Raw genomic sequence first — 26,791 nt, 5'->3', positions numbered from 1 at the left:
AACAGAACAATCAACAGTGTGTCAACTGAGTGCCAGGGGAGCTCTAATGAACGAGACACCTTGGAGCTCACCTTCTCACTGTGGAAAACAGACCACATGCAAACAAGCAAAAAAATTAAATCATTTAAAGATAGCATTTATCATCCCAGGTAAGAAAAGCCAGTGATGTAATAGAGCATGATGGTGGGTGGGGGTTACTTAGCTAGACTGGCCAGGGAAAACCTGTTGCTTGAGAACTGAAGGACAAAGAGAGAGGGCTGGCATGCCAAGGTCTAGGGGTAGCTCTTCCAGGCCAAGGGATCAGCAAGTGCAAAGGTCCTGAGGTGGAAACATGTTCAAGGAATGGAAAGGCCAGGGTGACTGAAGCATGGTCAACAAATGCTTGCTTGAAATATCAGTATGATGTTGAAAAAGCAACGCTATCTTTTTGGAGAAGCTTCTGGCATTAAATCATTTTTATTTTTTTCGGCATTAGAGAAAAAAGAACACCAACTTATTTTAGAAGCAAAGGATGATCATTAGGGCTTTGATTTGTGTAGGTTTAGGGGTTGGCAAATTACAGCCTATGTCCCAATCCATCCACTGCCTAGTTTTATAAATAAAGTTATACAGAAACACGGCCACATCCATTCATTAATGTATTGTCTATGGCTGCTTCTGAAAACAATTGCAACTGACTAGCTAACGGGGACCACCTGAGCATGACCTACTTGCAAGTCTAAAATACTCTCCAGGGGCGCCTGGGTGGCTCAGTCGTTAAGCGTCTGCTTTCGGCTCAGGTCATGATCCCAGGGTCCTGGGATCGAGCTCCGCATTGGGCTCCCTGCTCCATGAGAAGCCTGCTTCTCCCTCTCCCACTCCCCTGCTTGTGTTCCTGCTCTCACTAACTCTCTCTCTCTGTCAAATAAATAAATAAAATCTTTAAAAAAATAAAATAAAATAAAATACTTACTCTCCGACCCTTTACAGAAGAAGTTTACTGACCCTTGCTATAGTTACTATTTCTTCAAGGCAATGCAAGGTCAAATGCCTAATAATGCCTAATAAAATTTTAAAACATTTCATAGACCTATAGAAGAGAACCAACTATTGATTGCCCTTAGCAACTGTTAAATTTTTTTAAAAAGCTAAATTATTTGTTATGATAATGAATTCATATGATTAAAAATGCCAGAGGTAGAAAATGGTGTGCCGTGAAGGGTCCCTTCTCTTAACCCTGTCCCTGGGGACAGTAAATGTTATCAGTCTCTTGTTTATCCTTCCTGAGAAATTTTATGCCGACACAGGCAAATGAGGGTGTGTTTTCTTCCTTGCTTCCCCAGCAGTCCCTTGTGCCCTTGTCTTTCTACATCCTGGAGATTGTTCCAAGGATTCATTATTTTTGTGGTTTTATAATATTGCATTGGCTTGGTGGACGTGTTGATTGTTTCCAGTTGTTTGCAACTCTCAACAAAGTTGCAATGCATAACCTTGTACAAGCCTGTCTAGAGACAGAGTTCCTAAAAGTAGCTCTCTGGTTTTGATAGAGTTCACCAAGTTGCCACTCAGAGGCTGTGACCCTTACCGCTCATAGCAGAGCCTCGGGCAGTGCTACTTACCTTGACCCTCAGCGCTCCCTGGTACCAGTCTTTTCTTATCTTTGCCAACGTGATAAGTAAAAATTGGAGAGTCTGAGCCTTAGTTTGTGTTTCTCTTATTATCAATGAGGTGGAGCCTGTTTTTATACATTTGAGCCATTTATACTTTCTTTTTGATGACCCATTCATGTCCTGGTCAATTTTTTTTTTCTAATCGGAGTTCATTGTCAGTAAAGGGTAACTATGTAGAAATCATTTTATAAAATATATTGCATATATTGTATATACAAGGAATTCAACTTACATTTACTTTCACCATAAAAAGTACATACAAGTGAAATTGCAGGATTTTCTGAACCATAAATATTAAACTCTTACAAGATTTAGCAGAAAGATTATAAAAAACTTGTAGGATGTCATTACTTTTTTTTTTTAACTCCACATTACAATTTTAAGCACGCTCAATTGACTCACTGCTAAGTAAGATAAAGAAAATAATACTTACATGTTTTGCTTCCTGTTCTAGGTGAGTTATATAATTTGGTCTTTAACACAGTCCCACAGTTAATTTGTCTTAATTCTGCATTTATTTGTTTACTTATTTATTTATATTTATTTATTTATTAGAGAGAGGGTATGTGTGTGCACGGTAGAGGAGGGGCAGAGGGAGAGAATCTCAAGCAGACTCTGTGCTGAGTGCAGAGCCCAATGCCGGGATGGATCCCATGACCCTGAGATCATGACCCGAGCCAAAGCCAAGAGTCAGATGCTTAACCGACTGAACAACCGAGGTGCCCCTTAATTCTGTATTTAAATATAAACGTATGCTCACCTCCATTCCTCTACCACAGCTTCTCCACCTGTCTCTTGGCATCAAGAGAAATATGAATATTTCCTTCCCTAATGAGAGTTTATGAAGTAATCCTTCATACAAACAAACTCCTGTTTGTTCCTGTTTGAGAATGCCCCCATACTTGATAATAATTTGACCTGGTTGTTCTCCAGTCATATTTTAGTTCTCTCCAAACTTTGTTGCTGCATTGGTTTTTGGTGGAAAAATCTGGGGCCAGCCAGATTTTTTTTTTTTCTTTGTAGGTGACTTGCTTTGACTATATATGTGAAGAATTTTTTTTGTTCCATTTAGCAGTTTGATAACATCGCCAAGCGATGATCATTGTTTGTCAGTTTCCTTAGAGCCCTTTCATATGCAGATTCAGTTCTTCATTTATTTCAGGGTAACTTTCTTCAATTACATCTGAATATTTTTTCTGTACTACTTACTGGGTTATATATACTTCAGAAATATGAGTTTTCCTTATGTTAAAGCATCTTGTTCTTTAGGTAATCTTTTTTTCTGCTTTTGTTAGTTGCTTTCCTTATTATGATTATCTCAAAGTTTTCTTCTGTTAAATTTGATATCCATCCCACTTTATTTATTAGTTCTGTAGTGGTATGCTTTAGTTCTTAGTTCATTTCCTTAACTTTGCCATCTATTTTAGCCTGTGGTCTGGGAAGTCTTTGCTTCATTGGCTTTGTGTTTTTATTAAGTTTGTCTGTAGTGTAAAATTTTCTGGAGGAGTTTGCTTTTGCTTCTTTTTCTTCTTTTCTTCCAGATTGGTTTCTTTCTTTCTTTTTTTTGGGGGGGGTCATTCCCTCCCTCCCTCCTTTCCTTCAGTCCTCCCAACCTACCTTCTTTCCCTTCCTTCCTTCCTCCCTTCCTTCCCACCTTTCTTCCTTCTCTTCTGTATTACGTATCTTTTTACCTCGCTTATGTTTAATATGGGCAGTTCAGTGAAGTGCTTAAGAGAACAGACACTAGAGCCCCAATACCTGGCATGCATTCTTGATTCTTCCATTCAATAGTAACACAACTTGGGGCATATATTCTCTGTGCTTCATCTTTTTCATCTGTAAAATGTGAATAATAGTAATTCCTCCTTTCTAAGGTTGTTAAGGGGACTTAATGAGATAAGGCACATGCACTTCCTAAGCATGCTTTTCTTACCTGCATAAACAACATCAGTGCTGCTGTTGGTTCTGATAGAGGGTAGTTGAGCATTCCTGGCTGTGCTTCTAGAACTGTTGGCCTTTCCCTCTGAGCACCATTATGGGGTAAGGGTGAGGCAAAGGGCCTGGTTTTGTACATTTTGTCTTTGAGACTCTGAGTGTGTTCCGGAACTTTGTTAGAGGTTCTGTTTGAGAGATATATCCTGTTCCTTTGGAATGCCTAGGTTAGGGATGAGCTTCCACAGGCATCCAGCTTGGAGCCCTGGAACGTGAGGATCCAGGTGGTGACCCCTGCTCCTGCCCGAATTCTGGAACCTGGGTGGTCGGCCTGCGTGTCTTCTTCTCAGAGCTTTCCTGTCACTGTTCCTTGACTGCTTACTCACCCCTCAGTTTACTATTGTCTAAATTGATCTTCAGGCTTTCGTGGGCTTATTCCTACCCTACCCCACCCCCTGCCACAGTGGCAGTGAGGGTGGGGGCAGCATCCTTCCATGCGGTCCTAGAATCTTCCGTCCCTCACCGTGGTCGCCGCTTTTCAAAGTGCGTAGGCTGAAGTTACGCTTCTTTCTTCATTGGCTTGTTTTCTGCTGTTGAAAATTGTCCTGGCTTTTAATTCTCACCTCTTGTTGGGAAATCACAATTCTCTGATCGAATTTTATTCTGCTGTCTTTATCCAGAAATCTTGTGGTGAGCTTTTAAAAAAAAAGAAAGATAGAAAAAACAAAACATTCCTGGACCCAACCCTGGACCTTCCATTTCGGAGGGCCTGGAACTGGGCCCAGGTATCTCCTTTTTAAAAGCTTCCCTGTGGCTCTTCGGATCAACCAAGTTAAAATCCAGTATCCTTATGAGAGGATTATATTTTTCTCTTAGCTTTTAATTAGCCTGTCTGAAGAGCAAGTTTAATATATAAAACACTTAAAATTTCTCAGAAAGATCCCATAAATTTAAAGCTGCTCTTTGTGGTTTGTTTTCTTGCTTGTTTTTTAAGTAACCTCATACAAAATAGGGGCAAGAAAGCCCATCTCCAGAGAATGGAAATGAAAGTTGATCTTTCTTTCTAGTGGTCCCTGAGAGAAAAATCCTGATTTTCCCTTCCAGACTTCTTAAGCTTTTAGTTTTCTGCTGGCTTTTATAGAGTGAATTATTCATTGGTGCTTTTAAGAAACATTTTGAAGGCTATATATGCTAACATGGTCAAAGTGAGACTCATTCATCACAACGTGACGGTCTCCACAGGCTGTCACCCACAACAGAATATCCCCCCCTCACCCCCCCATGGTCTTTAATCCTGTTTAGGATTGGATTGGTAAGAAGGAACTAAAAAGAGTGCTGGTTTTACCTTTCTATATTCAAGCTATGTTTCCTTCAACTGGATATAAAATTTAAATTATTTTTATGAAGGCTTAGGACTGGAAGCTAAAAAGAAAATGTAGATTTATTAATTTTTTTAATTTATTTTTTTAAATATGAAGTGGGGTTTTTTCTTGTTTGTTTTATTTAAGTAGTCTCTACACCCCACCTCGGGTTTGAACTCACAACCCCAAGATCGAGTTCTAGAGTCGCACACTCTTCTGACTGAGCCAGCCAGGTGCCCCAGAAAATGTGGATTTAAATAAACCTTTACAATAACAGTTGCGAAAGAATTTTTATATAAGATGTGAATTTCAAAGTGATATTTTCAATTTGTAATTTATAGTTAATAGGAGAAATGGTTAATATTTAAAACCATGCATTAAAAATATCTCACATGCTGGGGCGCCTGGGTGGCTGAGTCAGCTAAGCATCTGACTCTCGATTTCAGCTCAGGTCATGATCTCAGGGTCGTGAGATCAAGCCCCACGTCCGGCTCCTCTCTGGGCATGCTTGAGATTCTCTCTCCCTCTGCCCCTCCCCCCACTCCTCTTCCTTTCTACCAAAAAATCCCATATATGCTACTCTACGCATATGTGGAAAAGAACCTATTGGTTATATGGTCGTCTGCTTTCCATGTGCTCCCCTTTCCATCCCTGCCAGCTGTGAGTAGGATGGACTGTTTTTACTAAATCTACCTTTTAAGGAGTGACTGTGGTAAACCAACTCAAAGAACTGTACTGTGCTTTCAACAAACAAGATTTCTCTCCTTTGCATTATTTTTTTCTTTAAGCCACTTTATTTATTTATTTAAAAGATTTTATTTTTAAGTAATCTCTATACCCGTTGGGGCTTGAGCTTACAATCCTGAGATTGAGAGTTGCACGTTCTTTACCAACAGAGCCAGCCAGGTGCCCCTAAGCCACATTTTTAAAAGAAATGCTATTTTTCAGCATTCTTTTGGATCTAGACTTATTAGGTAAACTGTACTATGCATCCAGAGTATCAGCAGAGAAAATATGACATGTTTTATTATTATTATTATTATTATTATTATTATTATAAGTAAGCTCTATGCCAGTGTGGGGCTTGAACTCATGACCCCGAGATCAAGAGTCCCATGCTCTACTGAGTCTGCCATCCAGGTGCCCTTCATATCTTCATTTTATTTCATTTATTTTATTTTTTAAAAGATTTTATTAATTACTTGTCAGGGAGAGAGCAGAAGCAGGGAGAGCGACAGAGAGAGAGAGAAGCAGGTTCCCTGCTGAGCAAGGAGCCTGATGTGGAACTCAATCCCAGGACCCTGGGATCCTGACCTGAGCCCAAGGCAGATACTTAACGAACTGAGCCACCCAGGCGTCCCCATATCTTCACTTTAAATTGCAACAGTTGATATTCTTGGGGTTACATATTCCCTCAGAAAACTTGAAGGGGCAATAGAGGTCATTTCATCCAACCCCCTTGAACTCACAGATGAGGAGCTGGATGCACAGACTTGCTTGTTGGTTTGTCTGGGGTCACGCCATCCCAGAGCAGTGTCCTTTTTACTGAAGTCCATTGCCTCAAATCATCTAGTAACACCTGTTAGAGATGAAATCACATCCACTTTGTATGTAAAATGTACCATGATCAAAATTGTAAACTTATGATGGTACATTTTTTTCTAGGTGAATCTGTAGATTCAGGGGGAATACAAGAAAATGTGAAATAATGAAAGTAACTACTAGGAAAGAGGAATAGAAACACGGGATAAACAGGGAAGTGAATACTGAGATGTGGTCAAGTGAGGACCCCCACTGTGGACCATTAGTCAGCCTCTTCTGGCTATTTCCCTAAACTACAGCGACCAAAGTCAGGTCCCACAAGAAATCAGCCGATGGGACCCATATGCATGAGTTTTGTTTTTCCAGGCTTACCCCATGGTTTTTGTGTAAATTTAAGGGTGTTGAATGTAGAGATTGTCTGGATTCTTGACCCAGAGGTGAAATTAGGAAGAGAGATGTGAGTGATTTTGTCTCATCTGAGTGTGTTCAGGGCAAACTTGCTGGGCAGGTTAAAAGTCCTCCTAATTAAATATCTTAGCATGAACAGCCCCCAGATTCCTTTCCTTTTCATTCCTCTTTGGGGGAGTAGCCACACAGCCTTGCCAACATGCCCTTGGCACTTGGACTTTTTTTTTAAGATTTATTTATTTATTTTAGAGAACATGAGTAGGAGGAGCAGAGGGAGAGGGAGAGAGAGAGAGAATCCCAAGCAGACTCCCCGCTAAGTGCAGAGCCTGAAGGGGCTCGATTCCACGACCCCGAGATAATGACCTGAGCCAAAACCAAGAGTCAGATGCTTAACCGACTTCGCCACACAGGCACCCGGCGTTTGGATTTTTAATTTGAACATTTGGACATAGTCCACATACTTTCCTTGGATCGTTGTGAAGATGATCAGGAGGGAAAGGTGGCCTGGAGGGAAACTCGCCCTCAGCTCGGTGCTGCAGATGAAATCGGCTGCATGTGTACACATGGTCTGTACTCTCCAATTAAAGTCAGGTCGTAACAGCCAGGTTAGCACCAGCTGGAGCCCCTTTCTCTTCTTACGTGCTCTACCTTTGAGGTCAGAGATTCAAAGAGATGCAAGTCCTTCATAACCAGAGCTTTATCACCCATGTAGAAAGATGGAAGGAAGCAAGGGGCACCTGGCTGGCTCAGTTGGAAGAGCATGCGACTCTTGATCCGGGATCGTGAGTTCCAGCCCCACGTTGGGTGTAGAGGTGACTTTAAAAAAAAAAAAAAAAAAAAAGGAAGGAAATAAATGGATTTCAGCTGCGGACATTTTGTGATTTTTTTTTTTTTTTTTTTTTTTACTTGTACACAAAAAGCACTGACTTCATCTTTCATTCCTGATTTCTCAATCATCTTTCTATAGAAGGTGACATTTCTGCATTTTTGTTTTAGGAACCTCGCAAAGAAATACCAACCTAAAAAGAACTCGAAGGAGGAAGAAGAATACAGGTCTGTTTAATGCTGATGATTATGTGCTGATATCTTTATGCCAGTCGTGATGATGTCTGAAGGAAAGGAGAAAGGAAATCTACAAAAATAAGCTGCATTCCCCATTCATATTTGTGCTAGTTTTTAAATTGGCAGCGAGAACAATAAAAACCCTACTCAGCTAACTTATGCCGAGTCACTAGACCTGTTCCAGATTGTTTCAATTAAGGTAATTGGGAAAAGCTTAGAATATAATCTAAGCAAATACAGGAAGTGTGGATTATGCATTCCACAGTCTTGATTTGCTTTTGTACTACCAGGAGTCTCTTTCACTGAGAAATATGTCCATTTCAGTCAGCAACTTAGGCACCTTAACATGGACAGCCCAAAAGTATTATATTTCTAATTTGGATCTAAACATCCATTGCATTAGTGCATATTTAGTATGTATCGGTATTTGGGGTCATATTTGGACCAGGTATTAACAAAGCCAAATACTGCCTTATGTAGAGTGATTCGGTGTCACAAAATGCAAAGTGTTTCAGTTGTAATTAATTCTGAGCCATTTCGATGAGAACACTTTTATGAGTAATGAACTGTCAGGGTCCTATGGGACGTTGATGCACATTAACCTGATTTTAATTAATGTTTCGTCAGCGCATACAGTGTTTTAACAGAGGGGACCTTGTTTGAAAAAGAGCGGTGTGTGTTCATTTCCGTAGGTATACGGCTTGTAAAGCTTTCCTTTCCACCCTGAACGAAATGAATGATTACGCTGGGCAGCATGAAGTTATCTCCGAGAACATGACCTCGAACATCACTGTGGAGTTAGCCCGCTATGTCCAGGAACTGAAGCAGGAGAGGAAATCGGTAACAAAAGTTTGTTTTTTCTTCCTAAGAGATGGACCAGGGGTAATGGGAATATCCTAGAAGCTTTCAAATTAAATAGTCATATAAGGTGGTGGGTCTTGAACTGAATTGTATAAAAGTTATGGACCCTGTTCTTAGAAGGTGCTTCTAGGTCTTTGTAAGGGTCTCTCAGACACTGAAACTTATCTGAGGACCCCTAGGATACTAATCCCTTTGAGGAATTTAAATATATTTGAGGATATCAGACATAAAAAGAGTAAGCAGTATAAGATGGTATGTGTGGTGTGGAATAAATAGTATTAAAATAAATGCTTATAAAGTGTTCACAAAAGCCAGAAAGATGACCTCAGCTCCATCTACTCTGTTCTTTGGCTCCTTCATCATCTAACGAAGAGGTCCTTTTTGCTCCTCCTACCTTCGGTATCATCTTTGCATAGCTCTTATTGTTAACAAAGGAGAAAAAGGTACGCTCACACAAAGTATATTCATAGTCAAGGTTTTGTCCTAAAAGATTTATTTCTAAGCTGTGGTCTGTGTCATTGTTCTCTGACCGGTTATGCAGTGCATCATAATTTTTTTTTTAATATTTTATTTATTTATTGGACAGAGAGAGACACAGTGAGAGAGGGAACACAAGCAGGGGGAGTGGGAGAGGGAGAAGCAGGCTTCCCGCCGAGCAGGGACCCCGATGCGGGGCTCGATCCCAGGCCCCTGGGATCATGACCTGAGCCGAAGGCAGCCGCTTAACAACTGAGCCACCCAGGCGCCCCGCAGTGCATCATAATTTGTTAGTAATAAAGAACTAAAGCTGGCCTGTGATAATACTTTTTTCATTTAAATTCGAGTCCACCATAATTCTTCTGGTGCTCTGGAGAGGCAGGAGCCAACAGGGAAGATGGGGTTCCTGCTGAAACGGAAGAGATATTAAATAATAATGGCCAAACTAATTATTTAATTGCAATTGTGATAGTTGCTACAAAGTGTAAGTACAGGTTCTGTAGGAGGAGGTGATAGGAATACCTAACATGCTCGTGCTCAGGATCAGGGAGAAGCTTCCCAGGGCCCTTAACAGCTAACGTTTTAATAGGACTCAAAGGATGAGGAGGAGTTGCCTGGGACAAGCAATAGAGGTAGCAGCCAGTGCAAAGGCCCTGAGACAGGAAGGTATTTGGAACATCTGACGAGTTTACTTCTTACTAAGCTATAAATAGGTAACACATGGCTTTGGGTATGTTTAGTAGTTAGGAACAGATATATGGCTTAAGATCAACCTGTTTGTTTGGAAAAAAAAACCGCTCAGTTCATAAACTGAGATAAAATTTTTATCTGTTCACATTAGAGCAGTGGATCTCAACTAGGCACAATTTTTCTCCCCACCCCAGCAACACTTGCCAGTATCTGGAGGTAGTTTTGCTTAGATTAGATTGGGGGGGGGGTTGCCATTGGCATCTGGTGGGTAGAACCCAGAGATGCTGGTAAACATCCTACAATGCACAGAACAGCCTCCTCAACAAAGAAGAACCTGGTCCATAATGTCCGTAGTGCCCAGACTAAGAAACCTTGCACTAGAGCCCCAGATTAGATGACAGCATCTTCCAGACCATTCATTAAAGATCTTTTTTTTTTTTAAGGTTTTATTTATTTATTTATTTGACAGAGAGAGACAGCGAGAGAGGGAACACAAGCAGCAGGGCAGAGGGAGAGGGAGAAGCAGGTTTCCCACTGAGCAGGGAGCCCGACGTGGGGCCGGATCCCAGGACCCTGGGATCATGACCCGAGCTGAAGGCAGATGCTTAATGACTGAGCCACCCAAGTGCCCCTAAAGATCTTTTCTATGATGGAAAGGACGCAGTGAAACAGAATACTAAGGTTCAGAATGAAGCACAAATACCTAATATAATCATAAAGTCAATACAGTAAATCTGAACATGATGTTAGACTGCTTCCCTGGGTTCTTGAACTTCCCTCAACCTTGCAAAGTTTATACCTTCTTCCTGTTTGTTTCTTTGTTCAGTGGTTTGTGTCTCTTGACTGACCTTCATCCACCCATATAGCTTAGAAATTTAGCCAACACCCCAAACAAGAACTCTCTGCATTTACCTTAGTACAGAATATAAATTCTGTTTCTGGAGTGAATCATGAGATATGAACCCACATAACCTGGCTTCCTGTTACTTTTTTTGAATGCCTCTCCTCCAACCACATGGCCCCCTTGCTGCTCCTCAACCTCGCCCCATGTTATCCTGCCTCAGGGCCTTTGCACTGGCTTTTCTCTCCTTGGAAAGCTTTTCCCCCAGATATCTGCAAAACTCACTTGCTGACTTCTTCTCAGGAATATCGTCCTGTTGAGGTCTGTCTTGTCCACCTTATTTAAAATTACAAAGTCCGTTCTCTCCTTCCCCTCTTCATTCCCACCACCTTCCCTGCTTTACTGTTTTTCCATAGTGTTTACCAGCATCTAACATTTTATATATTTGCTTGTTTCCTTTCGTTTCACACTAGAATGTAAGCTCTGCGAGGGCAAGAATTTTCTTGGCTCCTGTTATATCCCAAGCACCTGGAAGTGTGCCAGGGTAGAAGAAAGAATTAGAAGTAGAGAGAAGCAGTCTTAGACTCAACTTCATTCTTAGACTTTGTGTTACTAGTAGAGGATCCTTGTATTTCCTTTTTGTGTTATGTTTGGGTCCTTTTGTTTTATTCACTTACCGCTAATCATATGTCTTTTGTACAGTCCATCATATCAGTAGTTTGAATTCTGTTCCTTTTTTTATCAGAAATTACAGTAATTTATAGAGTAAATTATAGGTGATACAGATACACATTAAATAATATCTTGCAATATGTAGTGTTCCTTTTATTTTAGGGAGAATTACAAGCACACATCTGAGTCAGATGTTCTCCTGGGAAGAACTGCAAACACCATGCTCTCTTGAAGCATTTTGTAATTACATTAAAATGACATTTTAGGAAATTGGGGAACCTTTTAAACTTCTAGAAAGAAAGAATATCAGTAGGCAAATGCGTATTTGTGGTGTTTTAATATAATGCATCGTGAACATTTTTGCTTTTTTTCTACATATTTACCATTATTTTGAATGACTGCATAATGTGGCATTATGTTGTATATTGATACACTGTGACTTTAAAAATTATTCTGATTATATTGTCTGTTTAATTGTTTGGCCTCAAGTCTTCATTTTCATGGATTATAGTAACTGATATCTATTAGGCTTTACATTTCATCTTCATAGCACCCCTTGGGGAGGGGGACCATTACACATTTTACCCCAGACCAGGAGGCTGGAGCCAGCAAGGCAGGGAGTCAGGACCGTCCCCAGGGGTGGAGCTGGGTGTCTCCCTAAACCCGCACACGTTTGCATGCATGTTTTTGTTTCCACTGAGTGACATTCTTTAACTTACATCCAAGGATGCCGGGTTAAACAGTGTGAACATCTTCATGGGCAGTGAGTTGGTAGATAAGGTGCTCCTTGAAGTCGAACCATAAGGACCAATATTTCTCCTTTAGAGCTTTCCTTGGCTTCTCCGACTCTTATTAGTGAGTGATCTTACTTATTTTTGAAAAGATGACTCCAGGGGCGCCTGGGTGGCTCAGTCAGTGAAGTGTCTGCCTTCGGCTCAGGTCATGATCTCAGGGTCCTGGGATCGAGCCCAGCGTTGGGCTCCCTGCTCCGCGGAACGCCTCCTTCTCCCTCTCCCACTCCTGCTTGTGTTCCCTCTCTCGCTGTGTCTCTCTCTGTCAAATAAATAAATAAAAATCTTTAAAAAATAAAGTAAAAAGACCTTTTTAAAAATGTTGAATTGATGGATGGCATTGAAATGAGCTGCTTTCACCATTTTAGGTCTAGCTAGTATTTCTCATAGCTGACCAGAAATCATGTCTTGCCTAAGTACCAGTCTGGTTAACCATTAGTATAATACGTTTTGGGCCATTTGATATAGTGGTGAAATCCTATCTGCCCAAAGGGATGATTTCAAATTTACAGGATTACTGCTGGATCTCATTATTGCATGTAGAGTATTTCCAAGTTCAGTTTGGAATACTACTAGAAAATGATTTCTCCTCTAGATTTTGCCATGTTTGAATAGATGAACCTTAACAAGGATCTGCATGGTGAAAAAGAGCTCATTCTGCAAAAGATGTTTTCTTCCCTCTGGATTTGAAAGGAAGGTAGTAAGAAGGAAGTAAGTAGAGGGAGAGATGGACATTCTTCCCATCTTGGGGGCCATTTCATGATAATGAGCCAGCTGTTTGTCCTTGAAGTCTTAAAAATCTCCCATTGTAAAATAGGATAACACCTATTCATGCTGTCCATGTTCTTTGGAGAAAAGATGGGTTTTAGGCAAGCCATGTGCACACCTACCTTGTTCCCATGTTACATGCAACTCTCTTGCGTAGTATCATGAATAACCAGTGTCTGTCCCGAGACACAAATCTGTAGGCTCTTTGTTACGGAAATTCATTGATTTTTCAAAAGTAACTTCTTTAAAAGGAAACCTTGACCTGCTGTCTGCAAGGAGTTTAGATTCTTTCCTGCCTGATGTCTGAGCCAGCAACAGTTTCCATCAGATTGCATGAATAGTCCTGGGAGCCCGCAGGGAGCGTGCTCTTAATTTCTTCACCTAATGGGCTCCGCTGCAGAAATTATATTTTTAGCGAGATACTCGCCTTCTCTTTAGAGAGAATAGAATCAGGAGCCAGTCTTTGGGGCGAACGTAAATCAAAGTACACAGTGACAGTTCCTTTGCTTTGTATTCAGTTTTTTGTCTGCATATGTAAATTATCAATAAATCTTTACTATGCGACAATGTCTAGGATTTACTGGTGTTCAGTAGAAATTACTGGGAAATCAACATTCTTTATAAGGCAGCATGCTTAGTTTTAATGTGTAAAATCTGGGAATTTTATACTTGCCTGATTTTCCTAGATTTTGACAGATTTACAGTAAATACAATATTCATCTCTTTTAGCTGACCATGTGGCAAAAAGAACTTCTGTTTCTTGGGGCACCGGGTGGTTTAGTCGGTTGAGCATCCAACTCTATTTTTATTTATTTATTTGACAGAGAGAGACACAGTGAGAGAGGAAACACAAGCAGGGGAAGTGGGAGAGAGAGAAGCAGGCTTCCCGCTGAGCAGGGAGCCCAGCGAGGGGCTCGATCCCAGATCCCTGGGATCATGACCTGAGCTGAAGGCAGACGCCCAACGACTGAGCCACCCAGGCGCCCCTGAGCATCCAACTCTTAACTCTGCTCAGGTCTTGATCTCAGGGTTGTGAGTTCAAGCCCCGCGTCAGGCTCCATGCTGAAGTGGAGCCTACTTTAAAAAAAAGGCGGGGAACTTCTATTTCTTTTATGTACTCTTCCCCCCTTTCTTGAAGGGGGGGGTGCTATGATTCATGTATTAGTTGCCAGTATTGTTAAAGAATGTTACCAAAACTCTGGATTAGAGAACAAAAACTCAAACTTTTGGGGTGCCTGGGTGGCTCAGTCGGTTGGGCGTCTGCCTTCGGCTCGGGTCACAATCCCGGAGTCCTGGGATCGAGCCCCGCATCGGACTCCCTGCTCCGTGGGAAGCCTGCTTCTCCCTCTCCCACTCCCCCTGCTTGTGTTCCTGCTCTCGCTATCTCTCTCTGTCAAATAAATAAATAAAATATTTTTACAAAAAAGAAAAAAACTCAAACTTTTTATAAACCAAAATCCTCATTTTTCTAAGTTACCTTCTAGATGTCACAGACATCGAGATATTGATATGTCTCTGTATCAGAGACTGATATAGATATGTATATGTAATATCTCTATATAAATATATTACATATATAAAACACTTAAGCGGGTGCCTGGGTGGCTCAGACGGTTAAGCGTCTGCCTTCGGCTCAGGTCATGATCCCAGGGTCCTGGGATCGAGTCCTGCATCGGGCTCCCTGCTCCTTGGGAGCCTGCTTCTCCCTCTGCTTCTCTCTCTCTCTCTCTCTGTCTCTCATGAATAAATAAATAAAATCTTTAAAAAAAAAAAAACACTTAAGCATATTAGTCCTATATAGATATAATTTATATTTTTCTTTATTCCACATTTGATATCATAAGCAGTTTTTATTTTTCTACTTGAAAATATGTAGTTTTAATCATTGGAATTTTAGTGGCTAGGCATTATTCTAATGCTATTATCCTTCACTTAACTAATTCTTTAATATTTGATCTGTAGGCTATTACCAGTTTCTGATTGTTTACTTTTAGTTATATAAACAATACTGCAGAGAACTCGCTACTTTAATAGCTCTTTTGTGTATGGGGTGGGGATCGTTCCTCCAAGCTAAATTCCCAGAAAAAGAGTACGAGGTCAAACATACATGATTTATGGTTCTTAATTAAGCTTTGGTCGTTTACTAGAGTATTGGTCTTTAACAGAAGTATAGATGAGATTCCTAAGTCACTGAAATGATCAACGAGATTGTGAATTAGCCGATCTGAAATGTGGGTAGTTCAGAGTTGCTATCGGATATATTCCTCCATAAGAACTAAGGTAAATATACCCTTGTTGGCGATTTTTGCACATTGAATCAAGTTATTAGAGATTTCAGAGAGATTGTTTGGTTCATCTCCAGCCTTCAAGTCTGTCTCAGGATTATCCACAGTGATCACCACTAAACGCATAAGAGGGATTTATGGAGATTTGTAGCTCCAGAAGGGGAGTCAGGAGGTTCCAGCCAGCATTTACTGGAAGCTACAAGTAAACTTCTCTCTGCAGGTGGAAAGTATGGCTCATTACAAAATATTGGCCAGGAGCAGAATCACTTTTTGGCAGTGGTTATCTGAAAAGTTCTAGAGGAAACAATTATACAATACCTTCAGTGACTCACTAAAATTTTTATAAACAGAGAGTGCTTACAAGACCCCACATTACTTAGAATTGACCAGTTATATTTTTTTCCCTGAGGTTTCAGGGATGTTTAAAAATTGATACTAAAAGATACAGTCATCTCAAAGTTAGGTATTGGATAGGTCCTATTTAGGAACTTAGGGAGGGACTTGATTTCCTATAAGGCAGTTTTGTAGCATGAACTGACCCTACTATGTTTAGAACATGTTTTTATAAGAAATTACTGCAAACAGACAAAGCCTAGCATGAAGGAATGCAAAAAATAAAAGGGGCCTTACGTATATGATCAAGTCATTACAAATCTATTTCTGATCTTTTCGGTCCTATTGAGATGCAACTGGGGGTACTCTGTTATAAAGCCAGGACCTGTGGGAAGAAAGCACAGAAAGCCAAGAGGGAGTTTTGTTTTCATGGCCTGGAAGAAGAGGGTTTCGATAATAGTTCCTCTTTACTGGGGTTACCATTTTTACTTAAATAAATCCAAAATCCAAAAGCGAGGGGCCCTGTAGAAGTTGTTGGTCTTCTGCCTGTGTCATGCTGATGGGACACCCACTGATAGCCCCTGGTTTAATGTATCTGTAGAAGGTGTATTTGGTTTTGTTATGTCTTCTTTGTTTTGAGAGGACATGTGATAGGAGCGTGCTATTCATCAAGGCCCTGTCACCGCTGTGGTTCTGTCACCTGCAGAATCATTAAAATTTTATCCTAGCATTTATGGGATAACATACCTAGTTATCAGGAGGCTGACATTCTGCTCTTGATTCCCTGGATTTGAAGTGCAACTTTGGGTTTTGTGTTTCTCCCTTGTGAGCTGGAACAAGACCTTCTTTTTCTTCTAAGAACTGGGAATTACTTGACTGATGTTTTGTGTCCCAGCTGACTCTCTTATATCCAGGCATCTGCTTGCCATCTCCCTTGATGTGCCCGATGCAGCATCCCCCAGCACACCAATGTCCTCTGGAGCCCGGCAGCCCTGGGAATGATGCCTCAGAGCTGTGCCATGCAGTGGCCTTTTTATCCCATCCAAAAAGAAACTTTGGATCCCCCAAACTCCTTTATCACACCCCTGTTCCAATCTGCATTTCCTCTGGTCAGTAAATGGCACTCCTTTTTAACCTAGTTGTTCTAGCCAAAACCATAGGGCACCCAGGACTTCTTTGTCCTTCACACCCCATCTTCTATATAATAATCGGGTCCTGTCGGCTCTACCTTCAGTAAATGTTCTGAATCCAAACACCTCTCACCCCTTGTCCGGTCCCTCATCATCTCACCTGGAGGATTGCCCCAAGCCTCCTACTTCATCCCTGTGCTCCCAGGCTCACCCCGTGGTCCATGGCGCAGCTCCCCGTCTCCACCTGTGCCACCAGCTGTCCCGTGAGCAAGTGCAGCAGCCTCCCCCCTGGTCCCTCTGCCACGCCTGCCCCATTCAGTACATTCTCCACGCGGCAGCCCGCGCAACCTCGTGATAATGCAGATCAGACCACGTCCCTTCCCTTCTTCAGTCCTTTGGTAGCTTTCCCTCACACTCACGTGGCCTGGGAAGCCATCCTTGGTCCAGCCCTTGTCTGCTTCTGCCTTATCTCTCGTCTCGGTCTGATCACATTGGCGTCAGCTGTTCGATGAACACACGAAGCCCTTTCCTGCTTCAGGGCATCTCCACTGTCCAGCTGAAGAAGGGTGTTTCCTTCCCCAGACCTTTGCAAGTTCATGCCTCTACTTTGTTCAAGAAACATCCCCATCCAGATCTATCTAAAATGTCACTGCACCCATAGCCGCCCTCTCTGTCCCCTTGTCCTTTTTCTCTTACCACTGTGTCCACTGGGTTTCATAAGGACAGCACCCGGCATGAGCAGCACCCTGCACCTGGGGGCATGCAATTAACATTCGTGGAATGAATGACTGAATTTGATTGTAAGAGCTTTCAGCCTTTTGGGGAAGGATTACTGCCCCTAAAGTCTCACCCTTGGTCAACCTGGCACTTTATCTGAAACTCTTACTGATGGTGATTCTCCTTGTCTGGGTTTGGAAGTAAGAGATTGATACCCTCAGAAGGGCTCAAGTGAGGGGCATCACTGCTTAATATTGATCATTTTAAGATTCTTTCATCCTAGAAGTGCCTGGGTGGCTCAGTTGTTAAGCGTCTGCCTTCAGCTTAGGTCATGATCCCAGAGTCCTGGGATCGAGCCCCGCATCGGGCTCCCCGCTCTGCGGGAAGCCTGCTTCTCCCTCTCACTCGCCCTAGCTGTGTTTCTCTCTCTGTGTCAAATAAATAAATAAAATCTTTAAAAAAAAAAAAAAGATTCTTTCATCCTAAAGTTAATCAGGAGGCGCCTGGCTGGCTCAGTCCGTAGAGCATGTGACTGTTGATCTTGGGGTCGTGAGTTCAAGCTCCACATTGGGCGCCGAGCTAACTTAAAAAAAAAAAAAAGTTAATCGAGATTCTTCAAAACAATTAGAATTTTAAGGAATATGAAAGAAGGGATTATTCTGAAGAACAGATAGAAGCCTTCTGGAGTCCAGGTAAATTGTGAACGTGTGGAGCGATCTGGGTAGCAAAAGCCAGCATGAGAATGACAGGAGCAGTGGGGAGAAGGCACACTGGGAGAGAAGTAAAGACAACTTGGCAGTGTCTGCTGGACCATGCGTGGGGTCCCCCGCCCGGTGCCCAGATGGTCGGGGGGATGGGTAGGGTTCAGCGACTGAGCTTGACACTGGGAGGTAGGCATGTTTGGAACTTGTGCACCAAGAAGGTATTTGTGTTACAAATGGATTAAGGAAAATGGACCTTCCTGAATTAATCATATTTATTTAATCATATGACCATACTGTATAAATCAGAATGTAGCTGCCATCACGAATGCCTAGGTTTATGGTTTGGGATTGGAGGGAGGGGGCGAAGTGCTCCCTTGAGCAGGGCTGACGGTATTTGAGTTTCCTCCACAGTCCCCATCCATGTCTCTTCCACAGAGATTCATAGTTGCATTAATTAATCCCGAGTCAGGCATAGAATCTGCTAGTGTTCAGACCCACCACGCTGTGGGTTTTGAGGAAATTATAACATTTGTCACAGACGTATTTTCTGCAAGCTCCTTTTTTCTTTGCCCTTTTCAAGTCTTGTGCTCCTTTGTTTTCATCTGTGGAATCTGAGTTTTATTTAAAATTCCAGATGGTTGACTGTCCTCAATTGAGTGTTTATTCTTTTTTTTTTTTTCCACTTTTTTTTTTTTGGAAGTGGCTGTTCTCACATCAATGCCATATTTTGCTTTTTTATGGAGTTTTAAAAATTAAGGGTCTATTATATATAAATAGAGTAAAAGCGAGCAGCTGTTGTACTTAATTGTGGTGTGTGAATAATAAACATTTTCACAGCCTGAGTATGATCTCTTGGAGCCCAGGAAAACCTTCTTAGAAGCTTTGTCATTGTAGTTTTTCTTGAAGTTAGTGCTTGCTTATTTTAGGTTCCCTGTGATTCTTCTCTCAGCTGCCCCTGGTCACTGAGAGAATCCTAAAAAAATTTGGAAGGATGATTTTATTATTTATATAGATTCTACCTGTATATTTTTAAGGTCCAACCAAAAATTTGAAATGAAAGTAAGTTTCGCTGTCAGCTGAGATACCATCAAGCATTTTCAAAAGTCTGTTATTACCTCCGAAGAGAAATGAAAGCATCCTGCTTACAGGAGAAAGTCAGCAGCATTTCTCTGGGTCCCTAGAGATGGCATTTCCTGTCCCAGCTGATAGGAGAAAAGCGCCGTGATGACTTCACTTTGCGGCTCCAAAAGACTTATTATCTTTTTCTAGAGAACAATTCCTCTTTATTTAGAGCTCGGAGGCACACTTTTTAGATACACACTTGCTCACTGTCTGGCAAAGCAATGCTTTGCCATTGTTTGTTAATAAACAACACACACATCTGGCAAGCTGGTTTGCTTGTTTACCTTTGTAACTGTTAGCTAGCTTTTCCAATTGAAGGAGGGGAGAGAGAACTGGACCCAGGTGACCTCTGTCTAGGTCATGGTACGCTCAGGACGGTCAGGAGACCTTGGGTTCCACCCCCGGATTTCCTAAGGGATCAGGCAGCACCACGTATTTTTTTTCTGTGTTGTAGCCAAATGAATTTTGAAGGAACACATACCGTGAGAGGTACATTAGAAGGAAAATCACGGACACCTTGATTTTTCCCTACGTCTCAGGAGACATTAGGATCTCAATGTAGTTCTCAAATGGTTGTTTTAGTTGGACAGAACTGGGGCTGAGGAGTCCTTCAAGGGAGAAAGCTCATCATCAGTCAAGTCAAGGTGCACAACCGTGCTTGAAAAATAAATTCACGTTTATTTTTAAATATTAAACGAAGGAGCAGCGGGAGAATTTACTGTGTGGGTTTTCAATCAAAGTCAGCCCTCGTGCTCCCAGAATATGACTCTGTGTGTGTGTGTGTGTGTGTGTGTGTGTGTGTGTGTGGCGGGGGTGGGGTGGGGTATCTATTGTCTTCAGAGAAGATTCCTGTGATGATAAAGCCCAGTCAGCCTTCCTGGCAGCGCCTGTCGCCTTCTGCGTACTCTTGTGTGCGTTTCCTCTCTCAGCCCAGGACTGGCCTCGCGTTTTGTGAAAACATTTCGAGAGCATAAACCCAGAGCACGGGTCTGAGTTTGGTGCTAAGGCATCTCCCCTCCCCTTTACGTCTGTCTTTAAATCTCAAAGTAAAATGGGGGGAGGGATGGGGAGATCTTTTCAGCAAATTGCAGAACACGGTGATCCTGCTTGCGAAATGGGGGATCGTCCTCTTGACAATTCAGGAACGTGGCTTCTGACTGGGCAGGACTCCAGGAGCCCAGGGGCCTCCCTGAGAGGGCACGGCAAAGCCTGTTTCTCTGCCTCCCTGTCTGCCTCTCTCTTCACTGCCCCCCCGCCCCCCAGGACCTCCCTCAGTCCTGCCCTCCATTCCATGTTAAAGTGATATATGTGGCTTTCAGAAAACCCACTTGCATTTGGGACTTCCTCCGAAGTTCAAGATTTTCCTAGCTCTGCCCTCAGCTCTCCTTCTACTTCCACTGCCTTGATCCTGTCTTGCTTGTTTATTTCTAGCCTTAAACGCAATCTCTGTTCGGTTTCATCCCTGTGTCTGTTATGAAACTTGAAGAATGAAGCCCCCAGGGGGCTCCTCTTGGATTCATAGAGACAAAAAAAAAAAAAAAAATTGCTGGATGGGTAAAACTTGCCATAAAAAGGCGCTTAAAACATGAAACGTGGCCTCAAAAGAGAGACAAGAAAACATTCCCTTATAAAAAGAGCGCTGTTCTTAAAAAAACCAAAATCTGATTTGGTCTCCTCCTTCCTGTCCTCCTTTGTGACTCAGCCCCGCCCTAGGCTCTGACTAGGGGGGATGGAAAGGTCCGAGGCTGTGCGGAGGGGACCTGTTCCGTCGGTCATGCTTTCTGCCTGCTTTCTGGCCATGGAACGCCACCCCCCCCCCGCCCCACCGAGGTTTACCTTGTCCGTCGGAACACAGATGACCCATTCAAGCCCAGGCATTGAAGGAAGGTTGTCTAGTAAAAGGAACATTTACGTTGCTGTGGAGAGGGTTCAGGAGAAGCAACAGGGCTGGTGCAGAACCCCGGGGCTAGTCTGATCCTGGAGTTTTCCTGACCAAAGGACACCTAGAGTCTGACCCCTGCTCACCATCTGCACTGCTACCCTGTGGTCCAAGTCTTCTGTCACCAGGGTTGGAGAGAGGCTCCTACCTGGAACCTTCCTTCGTAACATGGTGCTTCTATACTTGGAGTGATCCATGGCTCCCCAGCTTATTCAGACCACAAGTCTACAAGACTCTACACAGTCTGGTCCTTTCTTCTCTGACCCCCTCTCCTGATGTTCTTGAGGCTCACCCTGGTCTAGCCCTCTAGGATCCTTACTAGTCAACACAAGGCACTTACCTGCCTCAGGGCCTTTGCAAATAGCAGGGGGAGTGAATTTATTTTTAAATCTAAAAAGGCCAGTGTCATGGAAACATCCATCCACACAAAAGTTTTACACAAATGTTTGCAGCAGCATCATTCATAATAGCCCCAAACTGGGAAAACCCTAATGTTCATCGACTGTAAATGGATAAGCAAAATGTGTATATATCCAGACAATAGAGTGTCACTTGGCAGTAAAAAGAGATAAAGTACAGATACATGTGACAACGTGGATGAACCTTGAAGACATTCTGCTAAGTGAACATTAGGTACTAGTGGAAACATCATGCCAGTCACAGAAGGACCTCCTATTGTATGAGTCCATTCATAGGAAATAATCCAGAACAGGCAAATTTATAGAGACAGAAAGTGGAGTGCTGGTTGCCTAAGGCTGGAGGAGGGGGTGGGGAGGGATGACAGCTGAGATACCGGCTCTCTTTTTGGGGGGATAAAAATGTTCTCAAATTGATTGTTGGTCATGGTTGCATAATTCTGTGACTACACCAAAGAGCACTGAATTGTACAACCTAAATGGGTAGATCGTGTGGTACGTGAATTCCTCCTCAAAGCAATTAAAAATAAAGATCTAAGTGATTGTTGGGTTAACGAACATTCCTGTTGTTTTTCCAAGTGCTGTATGTAGGTCTTAGAATTCAATATTATCATATCAGAAGTTTTAAAGGGAACTCTGTGACCGTTTGCATTTTCACTTCCTCTTTATTTTTTTTAACCCTTACCTTTCTTTGGCATGCACGTGCTAGATAGTCAGTATTTAAATGTGATTGAGGGGGTGCCTGGCTGGCTCTCTGTTGGTAGAGCACGTGACTCTTGATCTCAGGGGCGTGAGTTCAAACCCCACGTTGGGCGTGGAGACTACTTAAAAAAAATGAAATATTAATTTAAGCAGATGGATTTTTTTTCTCACGCGTGAATATGAGAAAGAGGGGGTGCTAATCCCTCTGTGTTTTCTGCTTCTAGCACTTCCACGATGGGCGGAAGGCACAACAGCACATAGAGATCTGCTGGAAACAACTCGAATCAGTAAGTGGACAAGAAACAGCTCAAGAAATGCCTGTAGACTTTCTAATTTGAATGTGAGCTTGCATCGATCCGCAAGTGCAGAACGAAAACACCAAAGGGATGCCATGCCCTTAGAGATTTTCTCCAATTTGAATCGCATTTGTTTCTAGACACCACTATGGAGACCAGAGTGTGGAGCCCAAAGAGCTCAAGCAGAGTGTTTTTCTAAAAACTCATATGGAAAGCACAAAGGTTAGACAGGTGGGGTGGTTATAAATGCAGACTGTAGAATAACTCTTTGATGTTAGGACATACAACCAAGCAGCTCAGAGGAGAAAGCTCTTTGGGGGATTGAGACAAAATGATACATTCTCATAGGAATCCCGCGGCTTCATTCACACCTGCTCTCCTGTCACCACTTGCCTTTGCTTTCAGAGTAAAAGACGATTTGAACGGGACTGCAAAGAGGCGGACAGAGCGCAGCAGTACTTCGAGAAGATGGATGCGGACATCAATGTCACCAAAGCAGATGTTGAAAAGGTGAGGTGGCAGTGAGCTCCCTTCTTTCACTTGCCCTGATGCCTGTCGCCTCTCCTCCCAGGCTGCCTGTCCCCAAGCTCTCCTTTTTTTCATGTCACCGCAAAAGGCCACTCAGCCTGGGAAGAGCTGTTAGCATTTTGTGTCCCCCATCATGGGGACCAGAGGCTGACTTCTGGGGAGTCTCCAGTGTTGTGACTGGAGCAGTTTGTGGATTTGTGTCATCCCCAGGATGATGACTGGGAGACTTCGCCTAGGAGTGGCTCTCGCGAGGTGGGGGGTGGGGGTGGGGGCTTCCGGAGTCTGTGGTTTTCCCTTAATGGCTTTTCAAAGAAAAAGTCAGTCCCTTTAAAAGCCAGAGCAGACCAGTTCCGCGCCATCTGGCAGAGCTCTGTGGCTTAATGCTTCCGTTGGGGAGATAAAGGGACTCGCAGGCTGGCCTGACTTTGGAGGTGATTCATTCAGGTTGTTAGCAGGTTGCATCTGGGCGTCCCATCAAGGGCTCTTCTATAAATGGACTTGTGTCACAGTTTGGAATATCATAAAGCTCGAACTGTACCTTCTTGTGGTTCCACATCTTTCTCCCGAGAAGCTGAGTTTTCTTTTTCTAAAAGTTATCAAGGCAGTGTAAACAACATTAGGCTGTTAAAGGACTGTATTCATCCCATGGCTGCCCGGGGCTGTTTCGGCATCTGCAGCGTCATGCTTTACGTGGGGAGAAACACAGCGTTTTCATAGATTTCTTTCACTTTTGCCAGATTCATGGGAGATGGGTTTAGTTGGAAAATAGTGTGGGTTATTTAGTTACTTGTCCAAGTCTGCCAAATTCCTTGCTTAAAGCCTAGGTATATATTAGCACGCCTTCCTCGATAATTATCTAATATATTAAAATACACATCCTCAGTGTCTCTATTTGAGCTGGAGTGGCGAGACTTTACCGAAAGATATATTAATGAGCTGATAAAGTTACCATAAATTACCATCAATTTGTCATAAATTCCTATGAAATAACCAACTCCCCAAGGGATTTAAAATGTGACTCAGATAAAATAGATTGATCCAGAGTTTATCAAAAAATCATTTGGGGCTAAATGAGGTATGTCAGTATATGCATGGCATACCTAGCAAAGGTATGCATTCTTTATCAAATATTTTATTATCATAAATGTAAAATCAGAGTGATTTTTATTCACTTAAAGATTTTTTTAAAAGAAATTGCTTTTATGACCTTCTCTTAATATAAAAGCTGTCCATGCTTATTACAGAAATACCTGAAACTGCCAACAGCTAAAGGGGGGAAAAAACAATAAAACATCCAACTATTGTTAATAAAAGGTATTTTACCTTTCAGAGCCTGTTCTTAAAAATGAAATAATGTATATTATATAAGTACAGTGTAAAGAATAAGAACCAAAAGAATACTTCTAATCTACAAGCTAGCTTAAGAAAGAAAATCTTACTGATGCCTTTGAAGTCTGTCCCTAACTTCCTGCTCCTGATCCCCACTCTACAGGTGTATTTTTTCCTTAATTTGGTGTTAATCGCCTCCTCGCTATGTGTCCCAGCTTTACCACAGGTGTATGTATTTCCAAAGAGTATATTTATAATTTTGCCTCTTCTCCACCATTATATAACCAAAATCAGACTTTCATTTATTTTCTTTGGACTTGATTTTTTTTTTCATTCCCTATTATGTTTTTTACTTAATTCACATGGAGTATAGAACACGTGACTTTTATATATTAAGGTTAGGGGCAGATGCCTTGCTAAACTCTGTTTTTATTTCCACCTTGGGTTTTTTGTGGGTTTGTTTTGTTTTTTGTTTTTTGTTTTTGTTTTTTGGGGTTTTTTTAGAGATAGTCCTATCACCAGCAAATTTTATTTCTGCTGTTTCAATCCTTATGCCTTTTATTTATTTTTCTTATCTTGCTCTGTTGGCCATGGCCGCCATTATGCTGGCAGAAGCCACGTTGTGGACCTTCTTATCCCGATTCTTGGTAATGTAGAGAGTACTTCAAACATTTCTCCATGAAGCATGATTTTAATAAACCCTTTATCCAGCTAAGGGATTCCCTTCTTTTCCTTTTTTGTCATGAGGTTTTTTTCCAACTTGACTTGATGTTGAATACCATCGGATACTTTTTCTGCTTCCTTTAATCCATGAATGTGATGGATTACACGAGTCAGTTTTCTTATATTGAGCCAAATTAGCATTCCTGTGACAAATCCAACCAGGTGGTGATGGGTTTTTTTAAAATACATACTCTGATTCTGTTTTGTTAATATTTTACTGAAGAGTTTTGGGGGTGAATCTATGCCCGTTGAAATTGATCTATAATGTTTCTTTCTTATCCATCCTAGTTTGCTTTACTTATTAGTTTCAAAATGTTGCTTTTTTTTTCTATTCTCTGAAATAATACATGTAAATTTTAATGAATTGTTTCTTGAATGTTTCTTAATACTTCACTGTGGGAAAGTCTGTAACTACTGAGTCAATTCCTTCATCGTTGTCATCATCGTCTGCTTCCTCTTTGGTCAATGCCAGCAGGTTGTATTTTTCTAAACATAGATCCACTTAATCCTAAGCTTTCAAATTTATTGCCTTAAAGTTGCCCATAATATTCTCTCACCTTAGTGTTTGCTGCCTGTGTTGTTGTGCTCCCGCCTTTATCGATTCCCAATATTGCTTATTTATACCAGGGTCAGGTTTCTGAAATCATTTTTATTCATATTTTCTGAGAACCCCAAATTTATCATGGAGCTTCCCTTGTCTATTTTTATTTTCTATTTCATTTAGTTTCTTTTTCTTCTTTGCCTTCCTCTTCTTTGGATGTATTCTCTTGCCTTTTCAGAGATTTCTTTCTTCTTGCCTACCTCCTTTCAGTTTTTCATCTTTCCTAATGTGAGCATTTAAGTAACACATTTCTTAGGGCGCCTGGGTGGCTCTGTCGGTTAAACATCCGACTCTTAATCTCGAGCTCAGGTCTTGATCTCAGGGTTGTGAGTTCAAGCCCCACACTGGGAGCCTACTTAAAAAAAAAAAAGTAACACATTTCCCACTTATGTACAATTTTATCTGCAACCCACGAATTTTGGTATGGAATACTCCTATTGTTTATTTTGAGATACTTCTCATTTCCTTTACTATTGAATGTCTCCTGTGATTTATTTGGAAGCCTCTTTAAAAATCTCCAATTGTGGGTGCCTGGGTAGCTCAGTCGGTTAAGCGTCTGCCTTGGGCTCAGGTCATCCTAGGGTCCTGGGATAGAGCCCTGTGTGGGCCTCCCTGCTCAGGAGCTTCTCCTTCTCCCTCTGCCCCTCCCCCTGCTCATGCTCTCTCTCTCTCTCTCTCACTCTGTCTCTCAAATAAATAAATAAGATCTTTAAAATAAATAAAAATTTCCAATTGTATGACATTTAAACTTATTTTTTCTTTATTGATTTCTATAATTTAATTGCATCATCATTCTAGGAAGTCTGAGTTTGAGTCTTGGGTATTTGTTGAGACTTGTTTTATGGCCCAGTACATGGTCAGCTTTTATTGGCATTCTGTAAGTAATTGAAAAGAATGTGTATTATCCGTCTG

The 26,791-nt window shown here is 41.8% G+C and overlaps 1 protein-coding gene across 7 annotated transcripts in view; it reads left to right on the top strand.

Annotated features, from left to right (window-relative positions):
* FNBP1 (formin binding protein 1) overlaps positions 1 to 26,791 on the top strand; it is a 114,987-nt gene that overhangs the window by 32,293 nt on the left and 55,903 nt on the right. For all 7 annotated transcript variants that reach the window (XM_081803758.1, XM_081803762.1, XM_081803761.1 and 4 more), the window contains exons 3-6: positions 7,889 to 7,945; positions 8,647 to 8,794; positions 22,627 to 22,689; positions 23,104 to 23,208. In XM_081803758.1, coding sequence (XP_081659884.1) covers positions 7,889 to 7,945; positions 8,647 to 8,794; positions 22,627 to 22,689; positions 23,104 to 23,208 — 373 coding nt within the window. The remainder of the gene's footprint in view (positions 1 to 7,888; positions 7,946 to 8,646; positions 8,795 to 22,626; positions 22,690 to 23,103; positions 23,209 to 26,791) is intronic.

The sequence above is a fragment of the Leptonychotes weddellii genome, chromosome 14 (assembly GCF_054177405.1).
Source record: "Leptonychotes weddellii isolate Sample4059 chromosome 14, ASM5417740v2, whole genome shotgun sequence".
Lineage (NCBI taxonomy): Eukaryota > Metazoa > Chordata > Mammalia > Carnivora > Phocidae > Leptonychotes > Leptonychotes weddellii.
This window is presented reverse-complemented; position numbering and strand designations above follow the sequence as displayed.